The sequence below is a fragment of the Chaetodon trifascialis genome, chromosome 7 (assembly GCF_039877785.1).
Source record: "Chaetodon trifascialis isolate fChaTrf1 chromosome 7, fChaTrf1.hap1, whole genome shotgun sequence".
NCBI classification, from domain to species: domain Eukaryota; kingdom Metazoa; phylum Chordata; class Actinopteri; order Chaetodontiformes; family Chaetodontidae; genus Chaetodon; species Chaetodon trifascialis.
The window spans coordinates 22438244-22466079 of NC_092062.1; the positions used below are offsets into that span (position 1 = coordinate 22438244).

The window sequence follows — 27836 nt, forward strand, 5'->3', positions numbered from 1 at the left end:
TACTTCAGAAAGCCTCTCTGTGATGCTCTTTCTAGAGCCAATCATGTTACTAACCTGTTGCCAGTTAAGTTAATTAATTGTGAGATTTTCCACCAGGTTCTTTTTCTGTTGCTGGCATCAAATTCTAAATGAGGATACAATTTTCCAAAGCAATGAAATTGCTCAGTTTCAACATTTGATATCTTTGCGTTGTTTTCAATTACAAAAACTGCAAATGGGATGTAGAACTTTTGAACAATGTCTTTTCATAAGGGCCTCCCTTTGCTCAGAAATGAAAGGAAAGGTTACTGTAAACAAGGTGTATCTCTCCAACTGAACGTATTGTTGCGCAAAGATGTTAGCAATTTCCCTGATAAGGTCATCATAAAGGTTACAGCTGAACTGAAAATGATCCTGGGTAGTAATAAATCAGACTGTTCCTCCCATCGCCCTCTAAAAAGCATGCAGGTATAAAGAGGCTCAATCAGAGCTGCAGAAGAACAATACAGAAACCACAACTACGCAGCATGAAACTTCTCCTTCTGGTGGTTGCTTTAGGGCTTGCAGGTAGATGTTTACCATGTTATGCTAAAAACAAAATGAATTAATATTTGAATAGACATTTACTTTCTCTTTGGTCTTATTGGTACGTTACAGGAGCGTCTCCCATTAAGGATGACAGGGTGTGCCAGCCTCACTCCAGACCCTGGCAGGTCTACTTGCATGGTGAAGGCTCCTGCAGTGGAGTTCTTATTAACGATTGGTGGATAGTAACCTCCTTTCAATGTGGACTCAGGTAAGTATGAGCGTCTGTGAATTAAAAGTATTATTTTTTTTTGTGTCCTTTTCCACTGTGTTGTGATATTTCTTTGTCAGAGTCATTCAAACCAAGACCTTAAATGTGAAATATTGCATTTGCTTTGGTTAAGCAGTAGGCTGTTTTCATCTTAATTGCAGCACCATAATTTAGTCCAGATCCAATTTCCCCAAAATATCAGCAGTAAAATCACGTTTGAGCTGGGTAAAACCTGGCTGAGGTGCTTGATGTATTTGCCATTGTAGAATTCAACCATGTATTATTCAAATTCTGCATAATTTTGTACCTTTAATTCAGTTGCTGCAGCCTCTTCAGCATGACCTTCAGTCTTCAGCTCCTCTGCTGTCATTTTGCCTGACAAAATTAAAAGCAGAAAGCTTTGTAATTATATTTATTGCCCCCCACACAAGTGATTCATGAATAGGTCAGACATTTTTGTCAGCTGTTTCTACCATTTAAACATCTTAGATAAATTATGTCAAGAGAATATGTCAGAATTGGACGAGCCAATCAGCCAAGCATGTAGAGATGTGTTTAAGTATTTAACTTGGTCATAATGCTGTTCCTGGGTGTAAGGAAGTCCTGGCATTGTTGCCAGAACTGCTGCAAATTGAACTTGTGTTCCTCCTTAATTAAACCACATTCATTAACCTGCTGTGCACGTCTGATTAAGGCTTACTGTTCCTCGGTCATGGGCCTCTCTCTGCCTCAGGCCTGAAAGGTCTGCCTGAGATGAATAAATTACCGTCCCTCTTCCCCTGTCCTTGCAGATCCAACAACGCCATTGCATCTCTTGGGGAACATGACGTGACTGTGGAGGAGGGCACAGAGCAGCACATCCGTGTTGCTAATGTAATAAATCACAGTCCATACCGCTCACCTCACCACAGCCTCTCGATGGTCCGCCTGGCCTCACCCGCCCACTTCACCAAGTACGTGCAGCCCATTCCTCTGCCCAGTCGCTGCCCGCGGCCTGGAGAGACCTGCTATGTCAGCGGCTGGGGATCCACCATCCCAAATCAACGTAAGTGGATTTAAAGGTGCTACTGTGGCTTTTGCACCTCATTAACTTGTCACCACATTAGAATTTAGTATAATTGCCACAAAGCCAGTCTTCTGTAATCCAGTCCACAAGTATTTTCTGTCTGACAAGACTTTCACTCCAGTTTTTCCATGAATATCTGATCTAACTAGAGCTTTTATTTTAAATTTTCTTAGATTTTGTGATTCATAATCGAAATGCATTATGCGTAAGAATATTGCAGCTGGCAAAGGTGGTGGATGACTGGGTAGTTTATGGTACTTTGTGATATGACATCATAATATATTAGATGATTATATTAATAATAATAATCAATAATCTAAATCTGTAATGTAACTAATACAATAAGCAAACAAGTACAATATTTCCCTCTAATATGTAGTCGAGTAAAGTATAAAGTAGTATACAGTGGATTTAAAGTACAAGTACCTCAAAATTGTATTTAAGAACAGTATTTGAATAAACGTACTTAGGTTACTTCCTACCACTGGTGGAGTCTCATTCCTCCCAATGCAACAGAAATGCAAATTTCACCAGTTCAGCCAGGACAGTTTCCATGAAAATTGTAGACGTTTAATTATGTGGGTCATCTATTCAGCTCCACTGTATCAGGCACTGATTCTGAAAAGATGTGTTAAATGCTTTATTTTCTTTTAAAATGCAGTGAGCAACAAATTAAAAGCCATTAATCTAATTTGGGTGAAATGACCCTTTAAATAGCCGGGAGGAGAGAGGCAGCTGTGTATTTCAGGGGAAAATTGTTCATCTCTGCAAAGCATGAAGTCCCACAACATAATAATTACACACAATCGCATCATGTCTAACCTTTCCAGCTGACAGGACAGGTTACAGTGATGTAGGTACCTGTGCTGCTGCGCATTGGGAGCTGTAGTTTTTTCTGCTAATTGTTGTTGAACTTTCTTCTCTTTGTTCTGTGGCTGCACTAGTGATAACAAAAGACTACACAACATACAGTTCCACTTTAGACTGCTAACTCATGCTAACCTCTAGCACAAAAAAAACAGGAAAACTCAAATCAGCTACCAGTGTGTCAAATCACAAGAAAACCCAAATCTTTTGTTTTAGAGCACAAACAAATACAATTTCATTTCAAGTACTACACAGCTTTATTCCTGTTCAAGTGAAATAATGCAGGGTTATTGGCATTTATGTGCATGGAGTGACAACAGGGATCAAGTAGCACCAGTCACTTTACAGCATGAAACATTTATCGGACGTTTATGGCTTGGTAAAGAGAAAGAAATACAGAATGTGCGGCTATTATTTAACATTTTCACCACGACTCAAGGGAATGCTGGATTCTGATCAGCAGATGGATATAACCCAGCTAAAATGCTCATTAATATTCTGGTCATTGCAGCTCTAACAAGGCATGAGCGCTCTGTTTTATTAATGGCTAAAAATGGCTTTCTTTAATCAGAGCAGCTTCTAATTGGCTGTCAAAATGCCAGGTCAGTGATCAACATGAATTAAAAGAAGTAGACCTTGAAAATAGTACTTACTCAAGGTTTAGACTATGCTCCGGTGTAAAGACCGGTAATGCACAAAAAAGGGATGCAATCTATAGACCAGCTGTCGGGAAGGAAGGAAGCATTTTGTCGAAAAATGAGTGGCAGATTGACGAGTGGTGGTGCAGAATATTTCACAAAGACTAAATTGTACTTATGTTACATGTACTTAGATGGAATGTATAAGAGTAACCCACCTCCTTCGACACAGATGAGCCTCCTCAGCAACTGAAGTGCATAACTGTGCCTGTTCTGGATGACCAGACTTGTCTGAGGATGTCCCCTGACTATGTGGCCTGGAGCCCGGGCATGGTCTGCGCAGGTCATGCAAACACGGATAACTGCTTGGTGAGCATGGTCACAACCCAAAGCCACTGTGCATCAGACCTCTGGATTTGTCATGTCTGCATCTGTTCTGGTGCTTAATCTGACCTGTCATCTGCCTCTCTGTCCTCATCCTCCCTTCCTGTGTCCCACTGTAGAGTGACAGTGGGAGTGTGATGGTGTGTGGTGGCATGCTGCAAGGCGTGGATTGGTTTGCAAATGGCTGCATGAACCCAGCCTATCCCACCGTCTACACCAAGCTGTGCGAGTACAATGACTGGATAGGCAATGTGATGAGCAAATACAGACCCACTGTGTTGCCACCGATGACTACATGAGGCAGCAGAGAGACACTCATTCACAGATTAATTCTAAACATCATTGCAAACACTGCCTCTGGCCACTTAACTGGGAAGTAAAACTCAAAGTTTAGGGTCTGTTCTTTCATCCAGTTAAGTAAGACAAAGCAGTGTTGCATTTCATAAGTGAGATTAAACAAGTTAATGACATTATGCAGCAGACTCTGCTGCATTTCTATCCTTCATCAAAGCTCAAAAATGTAGATTTATACAACAACAAAAAATAAAATGTCACATGTTTCCAGAAATCATGTTTTCTTGATGAATTTTAGTACACCTTTCCCTCATTTGCCTCAGAAAACCATTTCCACAGCTGGCTAATAGCTGCTGCTAATTAGCACAGATTTTTTTTTTTTTTAACGGTAGATAATTATTTCACACACACTGCTGTGTATGTGACTACGATGATGAATTAGATATGACAGCAACTGTTTGTTTTGCTCTCCATGGTGAACATTAAAACCGCTTAATCTGCCTCAAAGGAGAGTGAATGTCAGACTTGCTTTCATCAGGTGACCAGAAACTGGAGTCCAAATAAATTATGATGTTGCTCCATTTACTGGATAGGCAACTCTTTAAGTCCGCCATATCAATTTGATAAGATAATACTAATGTCAAGGTTGTGCTTACAGCTGGTTCTGCTGCCTTTAAATGGAAAAAAAAATCAGGTTTGATCATTTGAAATGCCATTTTTAAGTAACTTGGTCAAGATATGTCAATAACAGCAAACTAGCCTTTTTGATTACAAGGGTAGCTGGCATTTTGCAAATAATAGAAGGGTCACTTTAATAAAACACTTCATTTCTGTTCATGTATCACAGTGAAATCAAATGATTTTGCAGCCAGCAAATGCTCCCACAACAAAGGGTGAGCAGCATTAATGTGAAGCACCACTAGATGGGGGTGAAGCCCAATCATAAAGAAACTCCTTTCGCTGAAGTCCCAAACAGAGAGGACAGAAAGAGAAGACAGACATCAGGACGATGTGGACAGGTGAATCTTGCATTCTATATTTGTGTGAACTCTGATCTGAGATCTGAGCGCTGCCATGACACCAGTATGTTCGCAAGAATATGTTCTAGCAATAAACGCATGGATCTAATATAACCAGGACACGCTGAGTACAAAGGAACAGGAGGGCACATGGGGGAGTTATAGGCAGGCGCACACACAAAGCACAGACACTGCATACGTGCACAATCAAATTCACATGTGCACAACCCCCCATACACATACACACACACACACACACACACATACACGAAAAGTGACTGACAGCTGTGTCCATAATCACCCAGCAGCTGAACATAGGGGCCACTCCGCCATCTGTTCTCAGCATTTCTCTCCCGCTCCTCACCCCATCTCCTCCCACCTCAGCGGGAGAGTGAAGGCAAACTGAGGGGCTGACTTTGGTAACTGGGATGTCACTTTAGAAAGCAGTGTGATATTAATTGGTGTGGGTTTTAAGCGCCACTGTTTGTGTTTGTTTTTCTCTCAATTTGGATAGCCATTGTTTATAATTCTGGGGCATTTAACTGACAGCAATTTAATGTAATTGCTGCTGTGTCGGTAATTACTAGCTTTTTGTAATAGATATGATACTTCACTTATTCCCTCAGACAGGATACCCAGAACAACAACCCTGAAATCTTGTGGGATTTCCCCTCAGATACCTTCTTGGTCTCTTTGTATACTGAATCCCAAATGATCTGCAGTTTGTTATGGCTTGTCGTATGTGGTCTACCTGCCTCCAAAGAGGGCGTGGTTCCTGGTTTTACCGGGCTGCTTTGGAGATACAAAGCATCTCCATAATAAATTCCACCTGAACTCCCTGGTAATTGAAACAGGTTATCTCATGTGCTTCTGCAAACACCACAGCCCATTTCCTCCCTGTAATTTCTAGCTGGAATTCAACCTTTCATTTCCTCTGCAAATAATGTGAGTCAGAGATATTTGGTAAGGTTAAACAGAGATATATGATGTTGACAGTCAGGCTAGAGGCTTTGTGGGACACTTGTGCTTTGTGCTCAATGCTAATGCTCACAGCGAAGAGTTTATAAGTTTAATAAGTTTAGATCTTAGTTCAGCATGCTAACAATTGCTAATTAGCCACAAAATACAAATCTAAGTACTAAATTGGAACTAGAAGAAAAGTTAAGGGATCATCAAAGTTATTAAAATTCATCCTGAGCAGATCATGATTGGCGCACTGCACCAGGCTCCAATAGTTGTTGAGACAGTTCAATCAAAATCACAAACGTCAATGTGATGGCGCTAGAGGAAAAGTCAGGGGATCACTGGATTTTTAAAAAAATTGTGAATCACTGCATAAACGTGTACAAAAACCATCAATCTGATGGGTCCAGCAGTATGTGAGATTAGCTGGGGACAGATACACTCATGGATAAACAGCATAGGTGTGTGTTTTCTGCAGCAAGACAGATGATATCAAAATGACACCTCATTTTTTGGGGGGCCTGTAGAGGTCAGAAGCACCTTCCGAAGCTCCCACTCAGAATTTAATGGACCGGCACAATCAGAAGTTGTAAAGATAAGATGACCTTGGCAGTCAGAGGGATGTTTATGCCCTGGAATAACTTCTAGACACAAGTCTGACTCCCACCAAGCTACTTTTCTTCTCATCCAGAGAATCCAGATTGTGGGTCGACTGTGGAAATCCTCCGTCAGCCCAGTTAAATACAATAAGTTTACCTTTATTAATGGTTAACCACCGCTCCTTTCCTTCCTACCTCACTCCCTGCTGCCAACATACTGTAAATTATTTCCCAATTTCTAAATGTCCTCCCTTCCTCCTCCCCCCTCTTCTGGCTTGCATAACTAAGGCTTGCATGCACAGCCCACACTGAAAACAAATATCATCCTAAATTGCCCAAACACCATGGCATGAACTGATTAATGAGGGAATTAAAATGAACGATGATCCATAGGGGGAAATCTTTTTCCTGGGGTGTGACAGTGCTTATCAGTGGTTGGTACAATATCTGTGGAGTAAACGCAAGGCATCGCCCTCCTTTCTCCCATCTCCCTCCATTGCTCTGTTTCTCTGGCAAACTGTCGCCATCACTCATCGCCGGCTTACATTCCCAGCATTCCCCTGTGGCACCTGGCTCATGAGAGAGGAAAAGTGACAAACACACACTCAAATGCACAAACAAAGAAAAAGTGCACACTGCACACACACACCGTCACACTCATCCCTCCATCATACACTTTTTCTACCTAAAAACTGACAGGTCTTCTCACAAAGATGTAAATTAATATGGAAAGTTGGCTTACATTAGCACAAGTCTATGCATGTGTGTGTGTGTGTGGGGGGTGTATCTATTGTGCGTGTGTGTTTCTGTTCACTAGGCTAATGGCTCACTGAGAATAGCACAGGCCAAGTCAATCATGCCGGATCTCTCTCCGTCGTCCCATTGAGACCTGTGGCTCATCAGGGGAGATAATTAGCCTGAAGAGCTTTAATGATACTAGCCTAATAGCTACAAGAGCTCACTGAGAGGCGGCAGTGTGTGCATGTGTGCATTTGTTCATGTATGTGTGATGTGGTGTGTGGGGCTGCAGGCCGAGTGAATGAGTGATTAAATCATGTTTTGTTGAGATATGTGTTTATCAGTGTGTGTCTGGATGGTGATAATGTTAAAACTGATGGAATAATGACCCCCCCACCACACACACACACACACACACACACACACACACACACACACACACACACACACACACACACACACACACACACACACACACACACATTTAGTTTTACCCTACTTTTCTCCCACTCCCTCCATCATAGTTAGTGCTACAGTGGATCAGCGAGTTCACTCACACCTGCAGCACAATCCAACCCTGACACACACACACACACACACACACACACACACACACACACACACACACTCACACACACACACACGCACCTCTGAGACTAGGTGTGCATTTGAGAGACAGGAAGAGATGGAGGTGGAGGATGCATTATGCATTCATATTGGAAATTGCTGTGCATTTAAATGAGAATGCGCACTTTGGTGGACACAAGCTGTTTAGTAAATGCAGTTACAGAGTGCATTGCAGTGCCATGAGTGCATACATATAGTGGGGTGGACACAATAATGGGAACACTGAACGCTTCACTCAGTGCTGCAACACAAAAATGACCATAAAGCCATATCGACCCTTCTGTGACACAGTTTGACCATAGAAATGAACATTATGAAAAAGTTTATTCTATCCACAGAGTTTTTCATATATATGTAAATTTGAGTTTTGTTTTGATCAAAATCATGCATATCTTTATTGAATGTCTGCATATTCAAGGAGCTACACCTAAATAACTTCAATTTTCTATAAAGTAAAGGCAGTACAACAGAACACAAACATATTATGGGAGTATTAAGAGAGCACTATACAAAGCCACATCCCAGACAAACAAACAAAACAAACTCTAGAACATGCCTTGAAGATCCGACTGACAGAGAGCGAGAGCTAGGATTAATACTGATACAGATTTCTCCCAGAAAACCAATAAGGGGAGATACAATTTTCCTAAAATAATCAAAGTTATCCTGCGGGGGAAATGTGATTCTTCCGAGCTGGACTGTACCTGATACCAATGCTGCACTGAAGGTGTTTCAGACGTTTTGGAGGAATCTTTCTTTGGATTTATGAGGCAATAAGCATACGACAAGCTGTCTGTAAGGCATCAGGTGGCACGATTGCACCACCAGTTTGGAAACAAAATAAAAACCTTCCTTTAAAACCTGCAAAGATTACTTTTGTCAGTTCATACCTTGATTTTTTGCAATCAATCAGCGAATGAAGTGAAGGTGCGTTTGAGCCACAAAAACTCCTCCACAGAGGGGAGAGAGAGAACACACACGCACACACGCACACACTCAAAATCAAGCCCTCCTCATCCACACACACACACACACACACACACGTACATTTCACTAATGGTTTTCTGAAAAAGCAGCCATAGCTACAAAGAGGTAGACCCCACAGGGAATCCATTTGCCTTCCCAGCAATCATCATACACTCCTCTAAAAACACCATGGACCAGCACTGTTGCCATGGATACATGCCGCTTCATCCCTCCCTCTTTACCCTTTCATTTTTCCAGTGTATCTTTCTCTAGAAGGCCTGTAATCCCTACGGGTTGCTTAACACTCCTGCTACATACCGTAACATGTTGTTTCCTGCGTGCAAGCATGTCTTAAAGTGTTTGAGAAGATGTGTGTGTTTGTGTGCGAGGAATGCAGTGAGAAAGCTTCACCTGAGGGCACACTTTAGTTCAGGGAGACAGACAAATAGCAGCCAATGATCCTACACAAATAGATACTCAGTGCGTAATGCGGTTAACAGCTGCTCATTGCAGTGAACAGTCGGTATGGAATGTACGATGCATGGATTCTCAATACACGCACACGCAGACATTAAGTCTGTAACACACTTACACACATTCCCGAGCAGCGAGCGATGTCCCATTGCTAACACCAGGTAAGCCTGACAAACCCCCCTGAGATAAGCCGGGACTCACTGATAGGTGTGTCACACAGGGGGAGAGAAGTCGACTCATGTATCAGCGCAGACCTGAAAACTCCCCGCCTGCAGGAAAATGTCATCCACAGAATACTGAAAATGCCACAGACAGTGTTACTTTTAACAAAAGCGATGTTGGGTGAACGGCTGGCTGATCATAGTTTATTTCATCTCAGTGGTCTTCTTGTAGCCGAGTTTTCCCTGCTTCACGCCTGAGAAACGCACAATAAATCATATGGCAGGATTCCCTCTATGCACTGAGCGATTGATTTCTATCAAAAAAAACCCTGATGACATACAGGTATCCACCTTTAGAAGAGCCAGAGAGGTTTTTTTAGGGTTTGAATGCCAGCATTAATGTCAGAGTTTTTATTCCTGAGACTTATAATTGAATTTGAAGAACCACCACAACTTGTCAGTGCAGTAATAGTCTGGGAATTTGGAGGTTTTTGGTGAGTAAATAACTTTTAATAACATACAATTATAGAGGCTGAGTAGGAGTAGAGCAGTTTTCACTTATTTAAACTGGGGAAGTATCTGATTTTGGATTGAAGTTTTCCTAAAAGTAATTCCTCTAAGATGAAATTCAGTCTTTTTTTTTTTTATACTCAAAATGTTATGGTTAAGGTTACGATTTTGCTGCTTCTTCTTGTCAAAAGTACAATAAAAAAAAGCTGTTTGTTAAAATGTAACTTTGAATTAAGTGGAAAAAGAGCACACCACACTCAAAAACAACTCAAATCATTATTCTGGTTGATGATTAGGACTTTATAAGTTGATAATTTGTGTCTCAAACATATGCACTAGCACATCTACACTGCTTAAGATGCCGTTTTCTGTGGATCTTTTTGTATTATCAACCAGACCTGTGCAGCAATGATCGCCGTCACTGCTATCAACCAACTTTTTCTATGTATTTTAAACAAACTGCTGCCACAAGGGTCAATGGATCATTTCCTGCGCAGCAAAGGATATCTATTTGGAAAACGGGTCTTTGCCCCCTGCGGGCTGAAACAGCGAATGTAAAATCTTTTATGAGCTGAGCATAGATTGAATCAATATTGCGCTACGTCTTTCGCCAATAGAGCAAATGAAGCAAAACTAACACCGGCTTACGAGGGCAGTGTCACGGATTATTATTTTGAAATATATATTTTTTTACATTTCAAGACACAGACAGCACATCCAAGTACACAGTTGGACAAATGTCCCGCGATATGACCCCTGACCTCTCTCTTACTGTAGCATAACAGCTAACCTTTGAAACATAAAACCTAACCCCGGCTCTGACCCTGTGTGCCAAAGGTCGACATCACAAACGCAATTTTCCAAACTATTCTGCACCACGAAGCACAAACACAGACATAAAACACACACACACACACACATACACACACACACACACACACACACACACTAATACACATACTGGAAGGGAGAGAGGAGAACACATGCAATTAGTAAGGAATGTTAGCCCCTCTTACCCCACCCATGCTGCCCCTTACCCTGCAGCATGTGGCTCAGAGACGAAGCACGCCCTCACACAGCCTTTCATACAGTACAGGTCGTGACCGGAGGACCAGAAATCTTTCTTATGATTCTCTGAATGCATTTAAGGTGGCTTTGTACGGCGGGACAGAGGTCAATGTTGCAGCAAGTGAGTACAGAGAGGAAATGTATGTGTATGTATGGACCTAACCGGGTGGTAAGAGGCAAACATGGCCTGGCAGTGCAAAGAAGAGCAAGGATAGTAAATAATTTACTCTTACACACACCCACACCCACACCCACATCCACCCACCCACACCCACACCCACACCCACACCCACACACACACACACACACACACACACACACACACACACACACACACACACACACACACACACACTCATAGTAGTTGAGCATCTGCAAAACATCTTGTACAAATTCTCTCTCTTAGACACAAATACCTTTTTCCTTCATCTGTGTGTGTGTGTGTGTGTGTGTGTGTGTGTGTGTGTGTGTGTGTGTGAGGTGATGCAGAGCTATGTGCTCTGATCCGGCATCAAATAAACTGGACAGGTCGGATAAGCTGATAAGGACGCGGCTGAGAGAAATGCTCCTTCTTCGCACGCAGAAAGAGGCGACGCAGGAGGAAAACCTTGACACAGGTAGGCCCACTGGCGCAGCAGCTGTCAGCGACTAAACGCTGTGTCGTGTTTTCTATTAGCGAGCAGAGCCGCTTGATAAGACCCCTCTGGCTCCGTAATAAGTGGAGCTCTCTCATCACCAGATAGCTTGTAGTTTTCTTTTTCCATTAAGGTAAAGGAAGTAGTAGAGGTCACAGGAGTGAATGAGGGCTATAGAATAGAAGCTGAGGTCAAAGGAGGAGATTGGAAATGGAACGGGAGTAAAAATGAGGAATAAAAGAAGGCCTATGGGTGCATCACCCTTGTTTAGCAAAACAAGCGATACACATGAGATCCTGTTTGTCCCAACAGCAGGAGGGCTGAGGGTGAGCGAAAGCAGAAAAGGAGGACAGGATATAATAGCGAAAGCTCCATTTGTAAGTCAGTGGAGCATATGATAGTAATTATCAGGTGTACTCTTGGGAAGTCGCTCTCACTGTCACCGCCATTACTGCTACAACACACAAGGGAAACAAACACACTTCACAGTGTGTGCGAGCATATGTGATGGAAGTCAGAGACAGACAGACAGAGTGAAGGAGCGGCGTACAGTTGGATGACGTAAACGCAACCGCTGTTTTTCTTGGCTCTGTTTGTGTGTTACGCCTCGGGCAGGTGTGTTTGTGTTTTATAGTGTTTTCTACAGTGAGAGTTGGGCAACAAGGTCAAGTGCGAAAGAATGTGCTACCCTTTCATTACGCTACACAAACCCAACATGCTGCTAGGTATGCATGCCATTTCAAGAGCCTTGGTTTAACACACACACGCACACACACACACACACACACACAAGTGCACGCACACATAGGAGGGATGTGTGTGTGTGTGTGTTAAGTCTCTGTGTGTGGTGATGTGGGGATACTGCGTGTCTGAGTGTGCATCATCATGAGAAACATAAGCGTTTGTGTGTGTGTGTGTGTGTGTGTGTGTGTGTGTGTGTGTGTGTGTGTGTGTGTGTGTGTGCGTGCGTGTGTGTGTGTGTGTGTTTTATCCTCCAGGCAGCTGCTGTGCTGTAATGCTAGCCAATGGGAGGAGCCTGTTGCATGTACAGAAGTTCTCCAAGGAGCAGCACTCACCAGCTGCTCTTCAGCTCCTCCGGGCTCTTCTCCCTCTTTCCTCTGCTTTTAACGCCGACTTTCTTGTCTGATCCTCTCTCTCTCTTTCTCTCTCTCTTTTGGGCCCCAGGAGATTTTTTTGCCTTTAGCTGTAAAACCAGCATTCATGGCGTGTGACTGCAAACAAACACAAATTCATCCACAGCACGCAGTATACGACCATCATCCAGAAGGCAGACGGAGGAGCCCTTGTAGCAGTTCATCACAGGATATTGCAGTATGGTTAATCTGATTGACGGTCGTCTGCTTCTCATCATGTTTCCACAAGTATGACCAGTCCCATGAGTCTTTAACATTCACCCCATTATTGGTGCAGGTACACATTAATTAAAACTATTTACAATCAATAGAGCTTTGTGATGTGCTTTCAATGTAAAGAGACACCACATTTTTTAGGGTTTTGTTGCATGACCACAATGACTGAAACTTCAGTATATTGCATGTTCGTATTCATGCAACTTTCATAATAAGAGCAGTTCTTGAAACTTGTGAAACTACATGTTCCAGCATTTTTCAGGTGGAGTAGTCACAGCCAAATGAGTTCTTTGCTTATAATGTCACTGTCAATTAAATGTAATTGAAACACACAGGTGAAGCCTGGTTTTTGAGTGCTGAACTAAAGTTTTTAGAACAGAAGAAGTTTGCAGCCACTTAAATGCTACTAACTCTAAAAGCTGTCACTTTTTTTTTTTCAACCAACTGGCAAGTAAACAAAAACCCAATAGATTTCCTTTACTTATCCTTTATACACTTGGCCTTCTGCTACTTTAACTGCTGTTTGTGATGTAGTCTCAGAAACCCATTACAAAAGGAGAGTGGTTCTTTTTTTCAGTAAGTTGCATTGTGATCTGGTACATTGCTGCTATTGTGTGTGGAGGAGCTGGAATCTTATCTTCTTCTTCTGTGGTGGATTTCCTGCTGTGTGATTGTTGAACGTTGGAAGCAGCAGTTGATGGATTTGGGGATTTTACCAGTCTTTACTCAAACCTGATTATCCCTGATGTTTGTCACCCACCCTCCACTGAAACTGCACAGAAGATTTGATCTACATTTGAATGTAAGCTAATGATGGATTTAATTTCTAAATAATGACATGGTTCACAAAGAGAAAGGACATCACCAGGACTTGTTTCGGTAGAGCATTTTGGAGTTTGTCTTTGAATGGTTGTAGTTAAAAATAGTGTTCCTAAGGGTTTAACTGGATCTTGGAGTTGGCCTCAGCCTGTCATGGAAAATTTAAGTGACCTTTGACCCCTCTGGATTGACCACATCATTCCAATGATGAACTCAGAGGGAGTGATGCACATAAACAAAGCTCTAAATCTCCCACTACATTTTTGCCTCTACACACCAATGCTACATACTTATTGTATTTTACACTCTTTAGCTTATAAACTCTGCTGGAAATCTGATCTCCCTCTGTTCTATTTGCCTCTCATTCCCTCAGACACAACACAAAGCGAGCCGAACCAATTAAAATTATAGCGCACCAAGCTGTGCCTTAATAAACAAACATCCCACAGGTAGTCTGGCTATGAGTGACACACGCTCACACACTCGCGGAAGCTCGGGCGGCGGGGGATCGGCCGCCACCCGGCTTAATAGCACACTCGCAGATACAATCAATGAAACAAATCTTTCATGCCGTGAGATAGATTTCAGAAATACAGCAAATAAATGCAGGCTCACACACAGGCGTAACACACGCACACACACACACACATACACACACAGGTACCATCGCTCTGTTCTGTCTCTCATAATCGCACCCAAACAGTAAACACATTCAGGCCACACAGGATATTAAACCTTAGGACTGAGGGAGATAAACACATTTATCACATAAGGGCTCTTTCATTCTTTATCTCAGCTACACACCTCCACTCTTTACCTCCCTTCCTTCGTCCTCCTTCTCTTGCTCCCTCTGTTTTATCACCTGTTTTATATCTTCAGAGCACATTTGCTTAAAGCCAGGGGCCAATGCAGATTTATGACATGTTAACAAGGCATCTTCTGTTTTCGTCCTTCGTCACCAATCACTGCTTTCATTTCCTCTCATCCTGATGGTAAGCCCTCCTGTAGTATATCTTCTCCTTCTATTCGCTCCCCTCCCTATCCTGCCTTTAAATCCATTTTCAGTTCACTCCATCCCTTTTTCTTCTCTGCCTCTTTAAGTCTCTCTATCAATTATCTTCCTTTCCTTCCTCCCCTGACACAGCCAGTCCTCCATTCATCTCCACATCCTTGCTGATCTTCTTCTAGCCTCATTGCTCTTGAGATCTCATGTGCAAACTGCATGTGTGTGCTGGTTATGTAGGATGGCAGAGCACATGTTGTCAGCGAGGCTATCACGAGAGCCTCGCTCAACCTGGGTCCATCGCAGCAGCACTGCATAAAGAATAGTGTCTATTTCTGTGTGCGTCTACGCCGAGCTGAAGCCGAGCCAAGTGCTACTGAGTAGCCATCAGATCCGGGTCGAGCAGGCAGAGGGGACAGACAGTAGCTGTCATCCCTCAATAGGCTGACACTAAATGGCTAAATCAGTTTAAAGCTACTGTAACTAAACCCAGTGGAGGCAGCGGGAAAACTCACAGGGGGTTGAGGGGAGAGGAGGAGGGAGGAATGGAAGGACACTGTGAGGAATGACAGTAATCCCCCTCATTGTTAGCAAGACTGAAGAGCACTGATCCTCTCATTCTTTGTAAAACAAAAAATGGGAGGATCACACATACACACCAAAACCTGCAAGATACAAACACGCACTTACTCAATATAGTCTCACTTAAAGCCTGATTTTAAAGCACTTATGATAACGTTTCATACATGAACTCGTCATTGTTACCAACATCACCCTTAAAGCAAGACTCTGTTACTTTTAAAAGAGGAAACAACACAATCTTAATCATAATCAATCAATCATAAAAGACACCTGTTCTCACTTCCATACACTCTTCAGTTTGAGGCTGCAACCTTACTTTTATCCTAGTAGCTAAGTAGCAAACACAGTCACTAATCTCAGTAACTCTCCAAAACGTCGACAGTTTGCAGGCTTGGCTGGTTTGCTGTCTTAGCAGGAGTTTTATGGTTATTAGTTTGGCCTCTGTGCACTCAGTAGACTGACTGACTGGAGGTTCGGACTGAAGTTTTCTTAGCAAGCTTCCTGATGTTATCAGCTGGCCTGTAATGATGAATCACCTGATTTTGGATCACCTGATTCAGGATAGGGCTGTTGTGTGCAGTCACTACAGCTAAGCTAAAGTTTGAAGGTATTTTTTTATTTCCAAAACAGCTGACTGCTTGTGCAACATTATTTTTTACACTGAAAGTGAGCAATGGAAATAAAAAGTGATGTCACTAATTACTTATTTCAAGGATTTTGCACAACACAGAGGTAAACACGCCTTACCGTGATTGTTGTTATGGAAACAGACTAGGGAAAATCTTGGGAAATTGAGTTGAAATGGTAACACTTTATCATCAGTTAAGGAAAGTTCAGTCATAGATATGTAATATATTAATAAAGTTGGCTGGATTTCAGTTAAAAGATTTTTCTATGAGAACAGGTGGTTGCTGTTCTGCTTATGCTGAGCATGAAAGTGTTATCTAACTGGAGTTCAGCTAATGTCACTTCATGCTTGAAGTAACTGAACTGACATGACTTAACTATTGATCTTCTAAGTGAAACCTATTCACAGTCATATGGAGTCTTGGTCATTTGTTAATAGTGAGCAACAGGAAGTCAAGCTACATCCTGCATTAATTCATGAGTCATTAGTTAAGTGTTACTTAATGATTTGTACCCTTATTACAGAGTGTCACCTATAAATTAAATGAGTATGTTCCTGTTATTTTCCTTGTGGCCATAATGGCTGCTGTTCAAATGATGTAGTCTCTCTTTAAATGAGGCACTTTTAACCAAAACAATTCACACATTTGATACTTTGACATTTTTGTGTTTCATACTTGGTTTACAAGATTATTTTAGAGGTGGCATAATACAGACTGAGCAGCACAGATGGCGCTGATAGAGGATATTTTGTGTGAGATTCAGCCTTTTATATTATTAGCAATATTTATCATTTTATCATTAATGTTAGATACACTGAATTCTCATATAAGGAATGACCAGGACAGTTTGGGATAGTGCAGCAGTGAAATGTGAACATCTTGACCTCAGCTGAAGCTTTTAAACACAGTTACTATGTTTGCTTTGTATGTGTCTCCTCTGTATAAGAAAACCAGAGATTTTTTTCTTTGAGGAAAAGTAGTTTTATAGTCTGAAACCCCTGAAGATGCTGACATGTATCCTCACATCATCACATCAGCAGGACACGACACCGATACCGTTATTTACCATAAATTCCTTCTATCTGCCAATAAGCTCTTAGTGCTTCCTTTTGTCGTTGCTGCTTTGTATTCAAGGCACAGATCGATTTCTCTGGGTCACATTGATGGGGGACTTTTAATTTCCTAATGGAGAGCCAGCAGAGCAGGGAGGTGTGTCAGGACAACAGCTCTGATAGGCTCACAGAGCTACAGAGCCTGTGTGAAAGCAAAAAAAAGTGTTGCAAGGTTAGAGCACGCTGTTATGTAAGCTTAATGTTCGGGGGAGGGGAGATTTTTAATGTGGACAGTAAAACCGCCGAGTTTAGAGATTTAGAAGATTCCTTCATCCGGTCTCTTGATTAACATTTGGTTTTCAAATAGCCAATTATGACTATAGTGTAGCTGCTACTGATTCGTGTCCTACTAACTGTTAGTGATCTATGCACAAAGCCGCGCATCACTTTGCCGATGATTGATGGCTTAATTTCAGCTCATTTCTAAAAAAAATGAAAGCCCAGCGCAGAGGACGCTGCATCATGAAGTTGGCAGCGAGCCGATCCGTTAAGCAGTTATCCGTGCAAAACTTGATTTTTCTCTTCTGTCACAACAAATCATGGGATCAATCAATGTGTAGGGAAATTTACATAATGCTGGTTATATCAAAGAGATTAAACTTTGGTGCAAGCGAGGAATCAATTTGGATGTCATCTTCTAGGAAGTGTAAGAAAAAACGTACTCGGATGAATCGCATCAAAAGCAATTTGATTTCTGATAGGTGTTCACTTTTTCCTGGAGTGTAAAGATTTCAGAGATGGTGTGCAATGGTGTGCGAGGGTTTCAGCTGCCTCGTTGGATGGCCAGACACACATTCTTGTTCCCATTCAACTTTGTGCATCAAAAAACGTACACAGTGAATATCAAAACAAATTTCGTCCCATTTGGGATAATGATAAAAAAAATTACAGTGATTTTGTGAAATAAATCCCAAAAAGCTTTTGTAAATTACCTGTTACAGAGGTGGGAATAAAAACACAGAGAAAATAGGGTCGTGATTGGTTTTCTTGAGTTTTTTTCATTATAAATTCTACACAGCTGGAACAAAATAAAAAGATACATCAACACACCACAGAGGTCACAACAGTGTACCACAAAATATACAGTATACAGTACAGAGAGAAGTAAAGCACTGAGAATATCTCATAAAAAAGAGTCCTAAATCAAAAAAAACAAAACCTTTCTCTCTTCTCTCAGCGGAAAGCGTGGGAAAAATGAAAACTCAGTAGTTCCGAAATGAAGAATCCCCTTTCTACAAAAAACAACTTTTATACCACAATATTTTTATATAAAACATTAAAAATGTTGCTCCAAGTTCACAAATCTATCTTCCCCTGCCATCACAGGTTGGCTAACAGTCAATATGGCAAGATCAGTAGACAGACATTAAAAAAATAGAGTAAGCCTCGCGGGCACAGATAGTGGTTTGAGGTGACCTTTTTTTTAAAACAATCAAGGCCATTGGTTCCAGTGTACAACAAAGTAAAAGGGCACGTCAAGCCGCTATCAAACCCCTCTGGCCTGCCGACAGTGTAGGGGAGAAACACAAACGCCTGCATTGCGTACCTAAACAGAGACATTCCTGCTGTGACACTCAAAACTTTTCATTTGGTAAAAACATAAAGGTACATCGCATACTCCAGCAACAACCCCGATCCCTCCCACACCTCCCCTCCCTGCTCATATCAAACTAGAGTGAACCTGTGCCAGTGATTTCTCCTAACGGGTGAATGTGTGACTACTGCGGCCCCTGACAGTCCCATTTTGTTGTCATGTGAATTCGACAACACAGCATTTCACAGTTTGACAGTCGACCATTTCACCAAATTTGACCAATTTTACAGTGAAAGCTGATGATAATTGGGCTTTCTAGGCGGAACCGCTGCGTGCTGTCCTTGTGAGAATGGTTTCATCCCAGAGCAGGGGACTAAAAGGCTGTAAAAGGCTGTAAGAAAAGGTGGCGACTGTGGTCCGAGGCCAGCAGCGTAGACTACGCCCACACTGATAGATTTTCATTTTAAAATGAACCCCCCGTCCACATGAGTGTTTTAACACCGCTTCAGAAAAGATCTCTGTCCATACTAAGACGCCTGAAAATGCATATCACATGACCACTCACGTACACTGGGCATGCATCAGGTTAAACAAGCAGACTGTCTACTCTGCAGTCGGCTGCTTGGCTGCAGAAAATCCTACTGAAGAAGAATAACAATGGCTGAAAGTAAGACCAGAGATTTCTTTGCTTGGACTGACGGCGAGGTGAGTATAAGGCGGTCAACGCGGCGGAAAACACAGACTGGGAGTCATTACATGATCTTGATAATCCCGGAGGGACATGTGAAAGAGCCAATCAGGAAGCCAACATGGCTGTCTGCATCATCGTTTCCAAAAGTCTACTTTAAATTTTATTGTATCATTTCATTTCATTATCATTTTAGTAGTTTGAAAACGCCTGTGTGGACGCGAGGTGTAAATGCAGCAAAAGTTCTACACTTAATGAAAATGTATTAGTGTGCACGTAGCTTTACCAACCCCAGACTCTTTGAGCTCCACTGTTCACCTCCTGCTTGATGGACAGGGTAATCAGTATTTAAAAAAACAGAAAACAGGAGAACAAAGGAAACCAAGTGAACAACTGATGTACTAACATAATATACAAGTATCCTGGAAATGGCAAAAACAAATTTGTACAACCTAATAGCTTGCTTGTCTGGTGCCTTTTAAGCTAGATTTAAAAAGGCAAGTCATTTTAGAGAAAGGATTGGCGTTATTAAATGCCTGGGCTGTTTCTACTGAAAGCTCATTAGAGATATTGGGAAAAAAACAAGACATAAACATTCACAGGTGGCAAAAATGCAATTAAACCGACAGCACTAAAACAAACACAGAGCTTCTTTGAGCGGAAATGTTACGGTAATGTGTGCCAAACAGTGTGCTGAGGGATTAAATGTTGTGAGCGTAAATCATCACTTGTTATTGAGGTGAATAAATCAGAACGACAGCCTGTACATACCCAGCGGAGAACACAGCATTTAAGTGCAAGACTCCGAGACAGAATAAACGGTCAGTGTTACGCTGAGACACACACTCCGGGAAAAACCCAGTGGCTGAATGGCATTTTGTGTTGCATTTGGGGTAGATAAGAAAGATTGCGCCACTGTGTCTGGAGTGTGTCCGCCACGCGTCACTGTGCAGCTCTATTCTGCAGAGGAGTCAACCAAAGATGTGATTGGTGGGTGAGTAAAGGAGTTAGAATCGAAAGAAGCCAAGACAATAATGTCATCCAGTGTGATTCTGCATGTGTGTGGTTTTAAACCCATGGTAGCGTCGATGGATGGAGTTTAACTTTAAAGGGCAATTCTATTTTTCAATTCATTAAAAAAAATCTCCATCCATAAGGGCTACTGCAGGTCATAAAACAAGCCTAATCAATGTCAACCATGGTGAGCCTCCCAAGATCCCCAAAATAAACCAGTTCCCATGTTACACCTCCTGTCGCCCCCCTCAGTCTAGTGTGGTAAATAAAAATGAGCCCTGTCGTCTTCAGAGCTGTGCTCCTCCTTCCTTTCATCCGTCAGTCGGCTACTTCCATCGCCTCGTTTCATCACTGTCGCAGAGAAAGAGAGAACAACATAAATATGATCAGTGCGCCATCGCTGTGGATGAATACATGAGTACAATGATAAGACTTTTCTTTTAAACAACAGAAATCAGATATTCATCAGTCAAAAGCAAAATGAATGCAGCACATTCTTGAACCGCATCAATAAATGTTCCCTCTGCATATTCACTCACGGCTTATTCAACAATTCATCACGCGATAATTAACTGCAGCTAACCTCTTTTAGAAAGCAATAGCATTAAAGGACGGCACATTATAATAAATAATATTGACTGCATGTTATGTAACGCTGCACAGAGTGCTCAGGGTTTCCCTCCTGTAGCACACTATGTGTCTGAGATGCAGTGTTTTCAGTCGGTACGTACTTTATTTGTGAACTTGCTGTGGTTAAGACATTCTCCTGCCTAATTCTGTTGTGAAATGCAAAAGACTTAATTTCACAATAAAATGAAGTGCGTTTGTGGCTGAGCTGCCGCCTTTCAGAGGACAGCTTACACGGTGCTATTTTTTAATGACATCTCAGGAAAGAAAGATCACTTGATAGCATATGGAGAGAGCGACTTTTACATCTTCTCCTTATATCCATTTCAAAAGCAAAGCAGAAATGCGTCTGCAATCTCCCCGCAATTCTCAAATGTCACGCAGTCTGCTGTCAGTAGTTCCGGAAATCACATAAAACGAGACTCGCTTAAAATGGCTTTTACGTTGACGTCGAATGTGCCACTACCGCAAATTTCATGATGAAACGTTTCACATTTGTGATGGCATTTTCAGATGGCTCTGAACAGCTGCCACGCTCCGTCATGCCGGGCTGCAGGGACGGCGTTCTCAAACCTGCTCTCTTTGAGCTCGACTGGTGCGTCTGAAGACGCTCCAGCTGTCTGCAGAGCTCGTGTTTGTGTCAAACTGATGGCGTTTGTTACGTTTGGATCTGCGTTCGCTACACGACCGTTCTCAGCCCCGTGGTGTTCGCCACCTCGGAATTAGACAGACGCCCTAAATGTACAATGAAATCAACAAAATCAACATCTTGTCAAAGTTGTAAATGAGCTGAATTTCTGCTCGGAATTAGAAGATCTGCATGTGTGAGAAAGTTAAACTTAATGCTTTCAAGGACACTTTTGTGACGTTTATTTCTTACTTCAGGACGAATCGTCTTTTTCTTATGCTTTGCAGGTTAAGCGTAAAGGTCAGTGCTAAATATGTGGTCCAGTGCAGAGGTCAACTTTAGGTAGGAATGGCTTTCTTTTGAGTCAGGCAGCGAGCAGCTACTGCAATAAATCTAACCAGCACAAGTTTAAGGATTTCTTTTTTTATATTGTCTCTTCAGATCAGTGTGGCAGGTAAATAAAAGCTGAGTTATTATAAGAACTGTCCCAGCAAGAAAGTGTAGAAGGTCAGTATAAGGTTTTGTTTTATATCAAAAATGTTGACTCGTGCATTAAAATATGTTGTATCTGAGGGAAAAGGAAAGAAGAAACACGGATGAAATAACGTTTATGCTTAATTTAGACCGAATGTAGACTATTTAATAACTTTTAATGCTTAGTATTAATGAAATGTTAAGACATTAAGTCTTTTTTAAAGAAGTGTAAGAAGACAGCAATGTTTAAGCAACAAGTTTTCATGTTTCACAAAGTTTTAGAAGTTTTGTTTGCTTAATAAAAAGTCCAAAAATGCACAAAACTTTTTTTAAATCACCTCACATAATCACAGAACAAGAAAATGAAAATAAATCAATTTTCAGTCACATTCACGAGTGCAGAAGTAAGTAAGCCACCCTCAGCTACTGAGCTTATCAGATCTCTGTCATAGGCTCCTGGTGCAGTGTAAGTCGAAGACAAAGACGGTCTCTTCAGTTAATAGCTGCTTCGCTCTCTGACGATTATCAGCTGGAGCTTGACTGTTAACCAAAACCCAGATCCATGACCGTTAACCCTCCAGGGCCGCGTCGTCCGGGCTCACCTGCTCTGCAGACGGCCTCTTGTTGAGGAGGCCGGCCTCTTCGTTGGCCTTGTCCGTCTTCATCTCCACCACAATGTCGTTGTTCACCTCTCCACTGGCCCTGCAGAGAGAGCAGGAGGGAACAACAAAGAATACTGGACATGAGAGACCATTCCTTTTGTTTACAGTTCTCTCAGTTTATCTACAATGAACAGGGTATAAACATTTCTTTATGATTTACAAATCTAAGATTAGATAAAACTGCTTTTCCAGCTAATTAAGATATCCTGACTAAGAAGACAACACACTTCAATGCAATATCTGTTTGAAGCTGATTTCCAAGTAGAGGCTTCCACATTTTCAGAGCGTAATCTGCATGCTGATATGAAAACTGACAGAATGAGAGTTTGGGCTTATCATCATAAATGAATCAAGCTGGAGTCTGAGGAAGTTTCTTCTTCATGCTGCACAAAATGAAGAGCAAAACGGCAGCAGTGAAGCATTATTAACAGCACACAAACATATTGAGCTTTAGATTTTACACACATTGTGTTTGTAAGCCAGAAGTACGAGCGTAGTAGCGTTGGCACAACTGTTGCACAAGAAATGGCTTCTATGGAAGATGGGGAAACCCGGCATGTTAACTTGGCATAAAGTAACGCAGTGGAGCAATTAAGACTATTGGCGGGAAACTAAAGAAAACAGATCTGGTATCGTTCTTTTTCTGATAGTGGCAGAAAACCTTTTTCTCATCCAAGAGTGTCTTAATTTCTTGGACGGCGCACATCTCTAATTTTTCATTTCTGTTGGATTTAATCATCCATTTATTCACTGAAAGCTCAAACATGCTGTTTTTTCTTTTATCATCACTGTTTTCTCTGTAGAGCACAAACAACATGCTTGCAAAAAGCACCGCAGCGTAGATCAGCTGCAGTTGTCATTGAGCCACGTGAAGTAATGACTGACAGCATTAATCCCCTCCGCCCCCCCGCTCCTCCCCCCCCCCCCCCCCCTCCTGTCTACTCACACTTCCTTCTTGTCCTTCTTGCCGCAGGGCAGCTTGCTTTTCTTGTTCAGGAAGTAGATGAGGGCCACCAGCAGCAGGAGCAGCAGAACACACACCACCACAGCTATCACCACCCCGCTGGAGCCTCCCTGCTGCTTGTCAGCTACAGCGCCGCAATGGAGGGACACATGGAGGGAGGGATGGAGGGACGGATGATTGGGTGGAGGAGGGTTGGTGGGATGGAGGTGGGGGGAAGGCATGGGGAGGGAGTGAGGGATTGATCACAGTAGAGGAGGTGGAGGGATTGGGGAGTTTTTGATTTGGGAGGCGCAGCAGTAAGCAGAGGGGCATCATGAGGGGTGCGGGGGGGTGGAGGTGTTTGATTTGTGGGGGGAAAGAGAGGGAGGTGGGGGGATGAAGGTAATTTCATTTGGGGTACCACAGGTGGGAAAGGTGACAGGACGGGGAGGGGAGGATGGAGACAGGGAGAGGATGGGGATTGGAGGGTGGGGTGGGGTGGGGTGGGGGGTCCAGATGAGGACATGGATGGGTGGAGAGGAGAAGGAGCAGGGAGTGGGATGTGGGGTTAGCCTAACTTTTGAATGCAATGACTGAAAAGTGACGGGACCCAGAAACGGGGCCTGTATACTCACAGGTAACACTGGACAGCTGACCAGAGCCAGAAGACAACACTGAACATACTCACCCATCCACCTACACTTGTATTACCATATTTGTGAGGACACGACGCCACAGTTTTCAGATTTTGATGTTGCTCTACATAAACTACAACATTATTACGACACTAATTTATTTATAAAATGGCCATTAAGAAGACTTGTTTCTGGCTGGTTGGTGTGCCTGAAACGAATAGTCCAACTCCACTGTTACATACATATGTCCCTTAATATAGAGCTGGGGCCGGGAGATGGTTAGCTTAGCTTAGCTTAGCATAAAGCCTGGAAACAGGGGCAAACAGCTAGCACAAGGTTAAAAAATGGTTTTACTGGGAATGATGGGGTGGACTATTTCTTGGTCAAACTATTCTTCTAAAATTGTACTTCAGGCATCATTCACAGATCATGTTTGTTACCATCTGATGGTAACGACAGTAACAGCTCTTGTGCTTCTCTCTGGGGCTACACTGACAGTGACATCCATTAAATTAATGGCAAACAAACTTTGAAAATAGATGCAAATTTGTACTTTTCTCTCTTTTTGACTGTGAGAAATGGCTGTGGTATAAACTTCCAGTACGTCCCGATACAGAGTAAAGGACTAGGTGGACAAAAGGTCTCAGGTCAACCATTGTGGGACGCATGAGCTTCTCTCCGAAACCCAAAATAATAAAATAAGCGCAGGGTGATTCATAGATTAAATGAGAAAATAATCAGCTTATTAACTGAAAACTTCCAGTCGTCAAAATTTGAGGTCTGTCCTCTCAACTACAATAATACAAAGAACAGATACACAAACACGATAGCTCTTGTAAACACAAATACATCAACCTGTGTGTGCACACAGACATCAATACACACACGGTGACTTACAGTTCTAGACGAACGCTATAGACATGTCAAGAGGGTTAGCGATACAGACCTGACTTAAGCACAGGGTTTCCAGAGAGCAGCACTTTGAGAGAAAGAGAGTTTCTCAGTCCCATAGCACAGCAAAGCAACAACCACAACACAAACACTAAGAGCACATGCACACAAAAGCTAAGGTTACAAGATCCTACGCACACACAGCACCCCGAGCCGACGAGTGGAAACGACGAAAAGGAAAAGCGAGAAACAAGAAGGCAGTCGGAAAAGAGAGGCGAGCAAAAAGGAGACACAGTGAAGAAACAAAGAGAGGAAAGGAAGGAATAGAATAGAATAGAATCCTTTATTGTCCCCAAGGGGCCACAAAAAGTTGTAGTAGCATCCACAAAATATAGGACAGACATCATACAAAGGTGACAAGAGAAGAAGAATAACAATATACAATATCCACAGTGTTCGGTAGCAAGAGGGCAAATATACAAGATTACAGTACAGCAGAGGGAGTTATGTGTATGTGTGTGTTTGTGTGTGTGTGTGTGTGTGTGTGTGTATGTGTGAGATGGAGGAGCTGGGGCAAGAGGAGATGGGTGGTGGGGTGGGGTGGGGGTTCTAAATTACAGGGTCTGTACAACAAAGAGTCCTGAGAGAAGGAGGGAGGAGAGGAGGAGGAGAAGGGAGAAGGCTCTACCTCTGTCGGCCGAGTTGTCAACTGTTGCGAGAGGAGGAGAAAAAGAAGAGAGGGTTTAGTTTGCAGGTGGTGACGCAGCCAAAAGAGCAAAAGAAACCTGGGCTCGGCTGCAGCAGCTGTGTGTAAATGCAGTACCAAGACTGTGCATAAAGTGCCCACTAACTTCTGTTAGTTTCAAACTGGTGAATGACTAAATCTGATGACATCATTAAAGCGTAAAGTCCAGATGGGACAGGATCAGGGACATAATGTTAGTGTGGGGGTGTTATAAAAGAAATGGAGGATTACAGCGGTTCAGGGTTGGATGCAAGCCTTCATTTAATCGTGGAAGACCACTCGCCTCCTCCAACACCTCCAGCAGGCAGACGTACGCCTCGACCATCCGAAGGAGCAACGTTTGAGGTGGCCAACATACACCAACGTACCACGCTGCTGCTAGCTAACTAACTAACTTAGCCCTGTGCTGCTAAAAGCTGAAGATTGATTGATGCGGGGATGTCGTGATATTATGTTTGGTTCAAGGCCACATAAGCACAGGTCATGCTTTGTTTATCTGCACACAATATATTGTTAAATAGTTGCAATGTTATTGACTGCTGGAAACATCTGCAGCACAGTCCAGTCAAAGCTGATCACTGTAGCATCCAAAGATAAATGAACTGCGAGGATTTGTTCATATTTATTTATATGTGCTTACATGAAGAAATACGTGTTTCAGCATCATAGTATTCATGCAATTCGGTGATGTTATTTGGTCATTTAGTCTATTAAGGGCATACGTTTTGTATTTTGAGATGTGAGTATTGTTTCAAATGGTCCTCGTTCACATTACTATCAAAGAGCGCTTTAGTTGTCAGTGGACAATGTGGACAATGTTCCATAATCTTTTACTCTTCACTATATTTTAGTAACAACTGATCTCTATGAAAGAACTAGTTTGTGTGGTGCACCTGTTTAATTTATGAACACAGAAATCTCCACTTTGTCGACACTTTACTCGATGTTATAATCAGGGTTTTGAGCTGGTGCAGCTGGCTCCAGTGTTTTGTCCGCTAAAAGATTGATTCGCTCCACTGAATCAAAAGTTTAGGCTCATTGCATAAACACATCCCTGTATCGCGGCTAAACATCAAGAGCCTGCAGTGCAGAGAACATGAAGAGGAAGGAGATAAAGAAGCATCATCGCTGCCGTCCTCTCCTGACACTGACCTCTTTTGAGAGATACGGGGATGGGCTCGCTAACTGTTCCGTGCTCGTTGGAGACCTCGCAGATCACGCCGTCCTTCATGATCTCGGCTGTGGCTTGAAGAGTCAAGGTGCTCACCACTTTGTTACCCTCCATTGCTACAGACTGGCAGGAGCAACAGAGGAAGAACGATGGAGAGACATGACATGAATCTTGACATCATTTCTTGCCTGCATTTCAAATTTCTTGCACATTTTTCTTTTTAAATATGTTGCACTTGTTCTTCTTAACAAGTCTGGTTCCTATCACTTTTCACTCACACATTTGTTACCCTGATTCTCATTTATACATCAAGACCTGCTCGTAAAAAGTTTCAATCTTTGATCTGACATACATGCCTATTTGTAGGTCACCTCGTCCTTCATTTTTAACAGGTTTCATGAAAGTTTTATCTCATTTTATCATTTTATATTATGTAATATTCCAATTGTGAAGCCGTACTCTGCCCGTGAGCTTCTTTAAAGCTGCTGCAGATGGGATTTTCTTTTAACTACATCAGATTGATAA

General features: G+C 42.3%; 3 protein-coding genes across 8 annotated transcripts in view; 2 read left to right on the top strand and 1 right to left on the bottom strand.

The window, feature by feature from the left end:
* The window catches only part of apoc1 (apolipoprotein C-I), a 351086-nt gene that overhangs the window by 14886 nt on the left and 308364 nt on the right, over nt 1-27836 (top strand). The window lies entirely within an intron of this gene.
* Nucleotides 507-4029, top strand: LOC139334191 (trypsinogen-like protein 3). The gene is made up of 5 exons (XM_070966950.1): nt 507-546; nt 637-775; nt 1567-1820; nt 3579-3715; nt 3850-4029. The coding sequence occupies exons 1-5, from the start codon at nt 507-509 to the stop codon at nt 4027-4029; spliced, it is 750 nt and encodes a 249-aa protein (XP_070823051.1).
* The window catches only part of bcam (basal cell adhesion molecule (Lutheran blood group)), a 50202-nt gene continuing 40639 nt past the window's right edge, over nt 18274-27836 (bottom strand). For 2 of the 6 annotated variants that reach the window (XM_070967295.1, XM_070967294.1), the window contains exons 12-17: nt 27293-27434; nt 26084-26104; nt 25451-25483; nt 23873-24014; nt 22867-22966; nt 18274-20886 (exon numbers count right to left, since the gene is read on the bottom strand). In XM_070967295.1, the coding sequence (XP_070823396.1) occupies nt 20884-20886; nt 22867-22966; nt 23873-24014; nt 25451-25483; nt 26084-26104; nt 27293-27434 (441 nt within the window). In that variant the 3' untranslated portion in view covers nt 18274-20883. The remainder of the gene's footprint in view (nt 20887-22866; nt 22967-23872; nt 24015-25450; nt 25484-26083; nt 26105-27292; nt 27435-27836) is intronic. The other 4 variants (XM_070967297.1, XM_070967296.1, XM_070967299.1 and 1 more) reach the window with 2 other exon arrangements.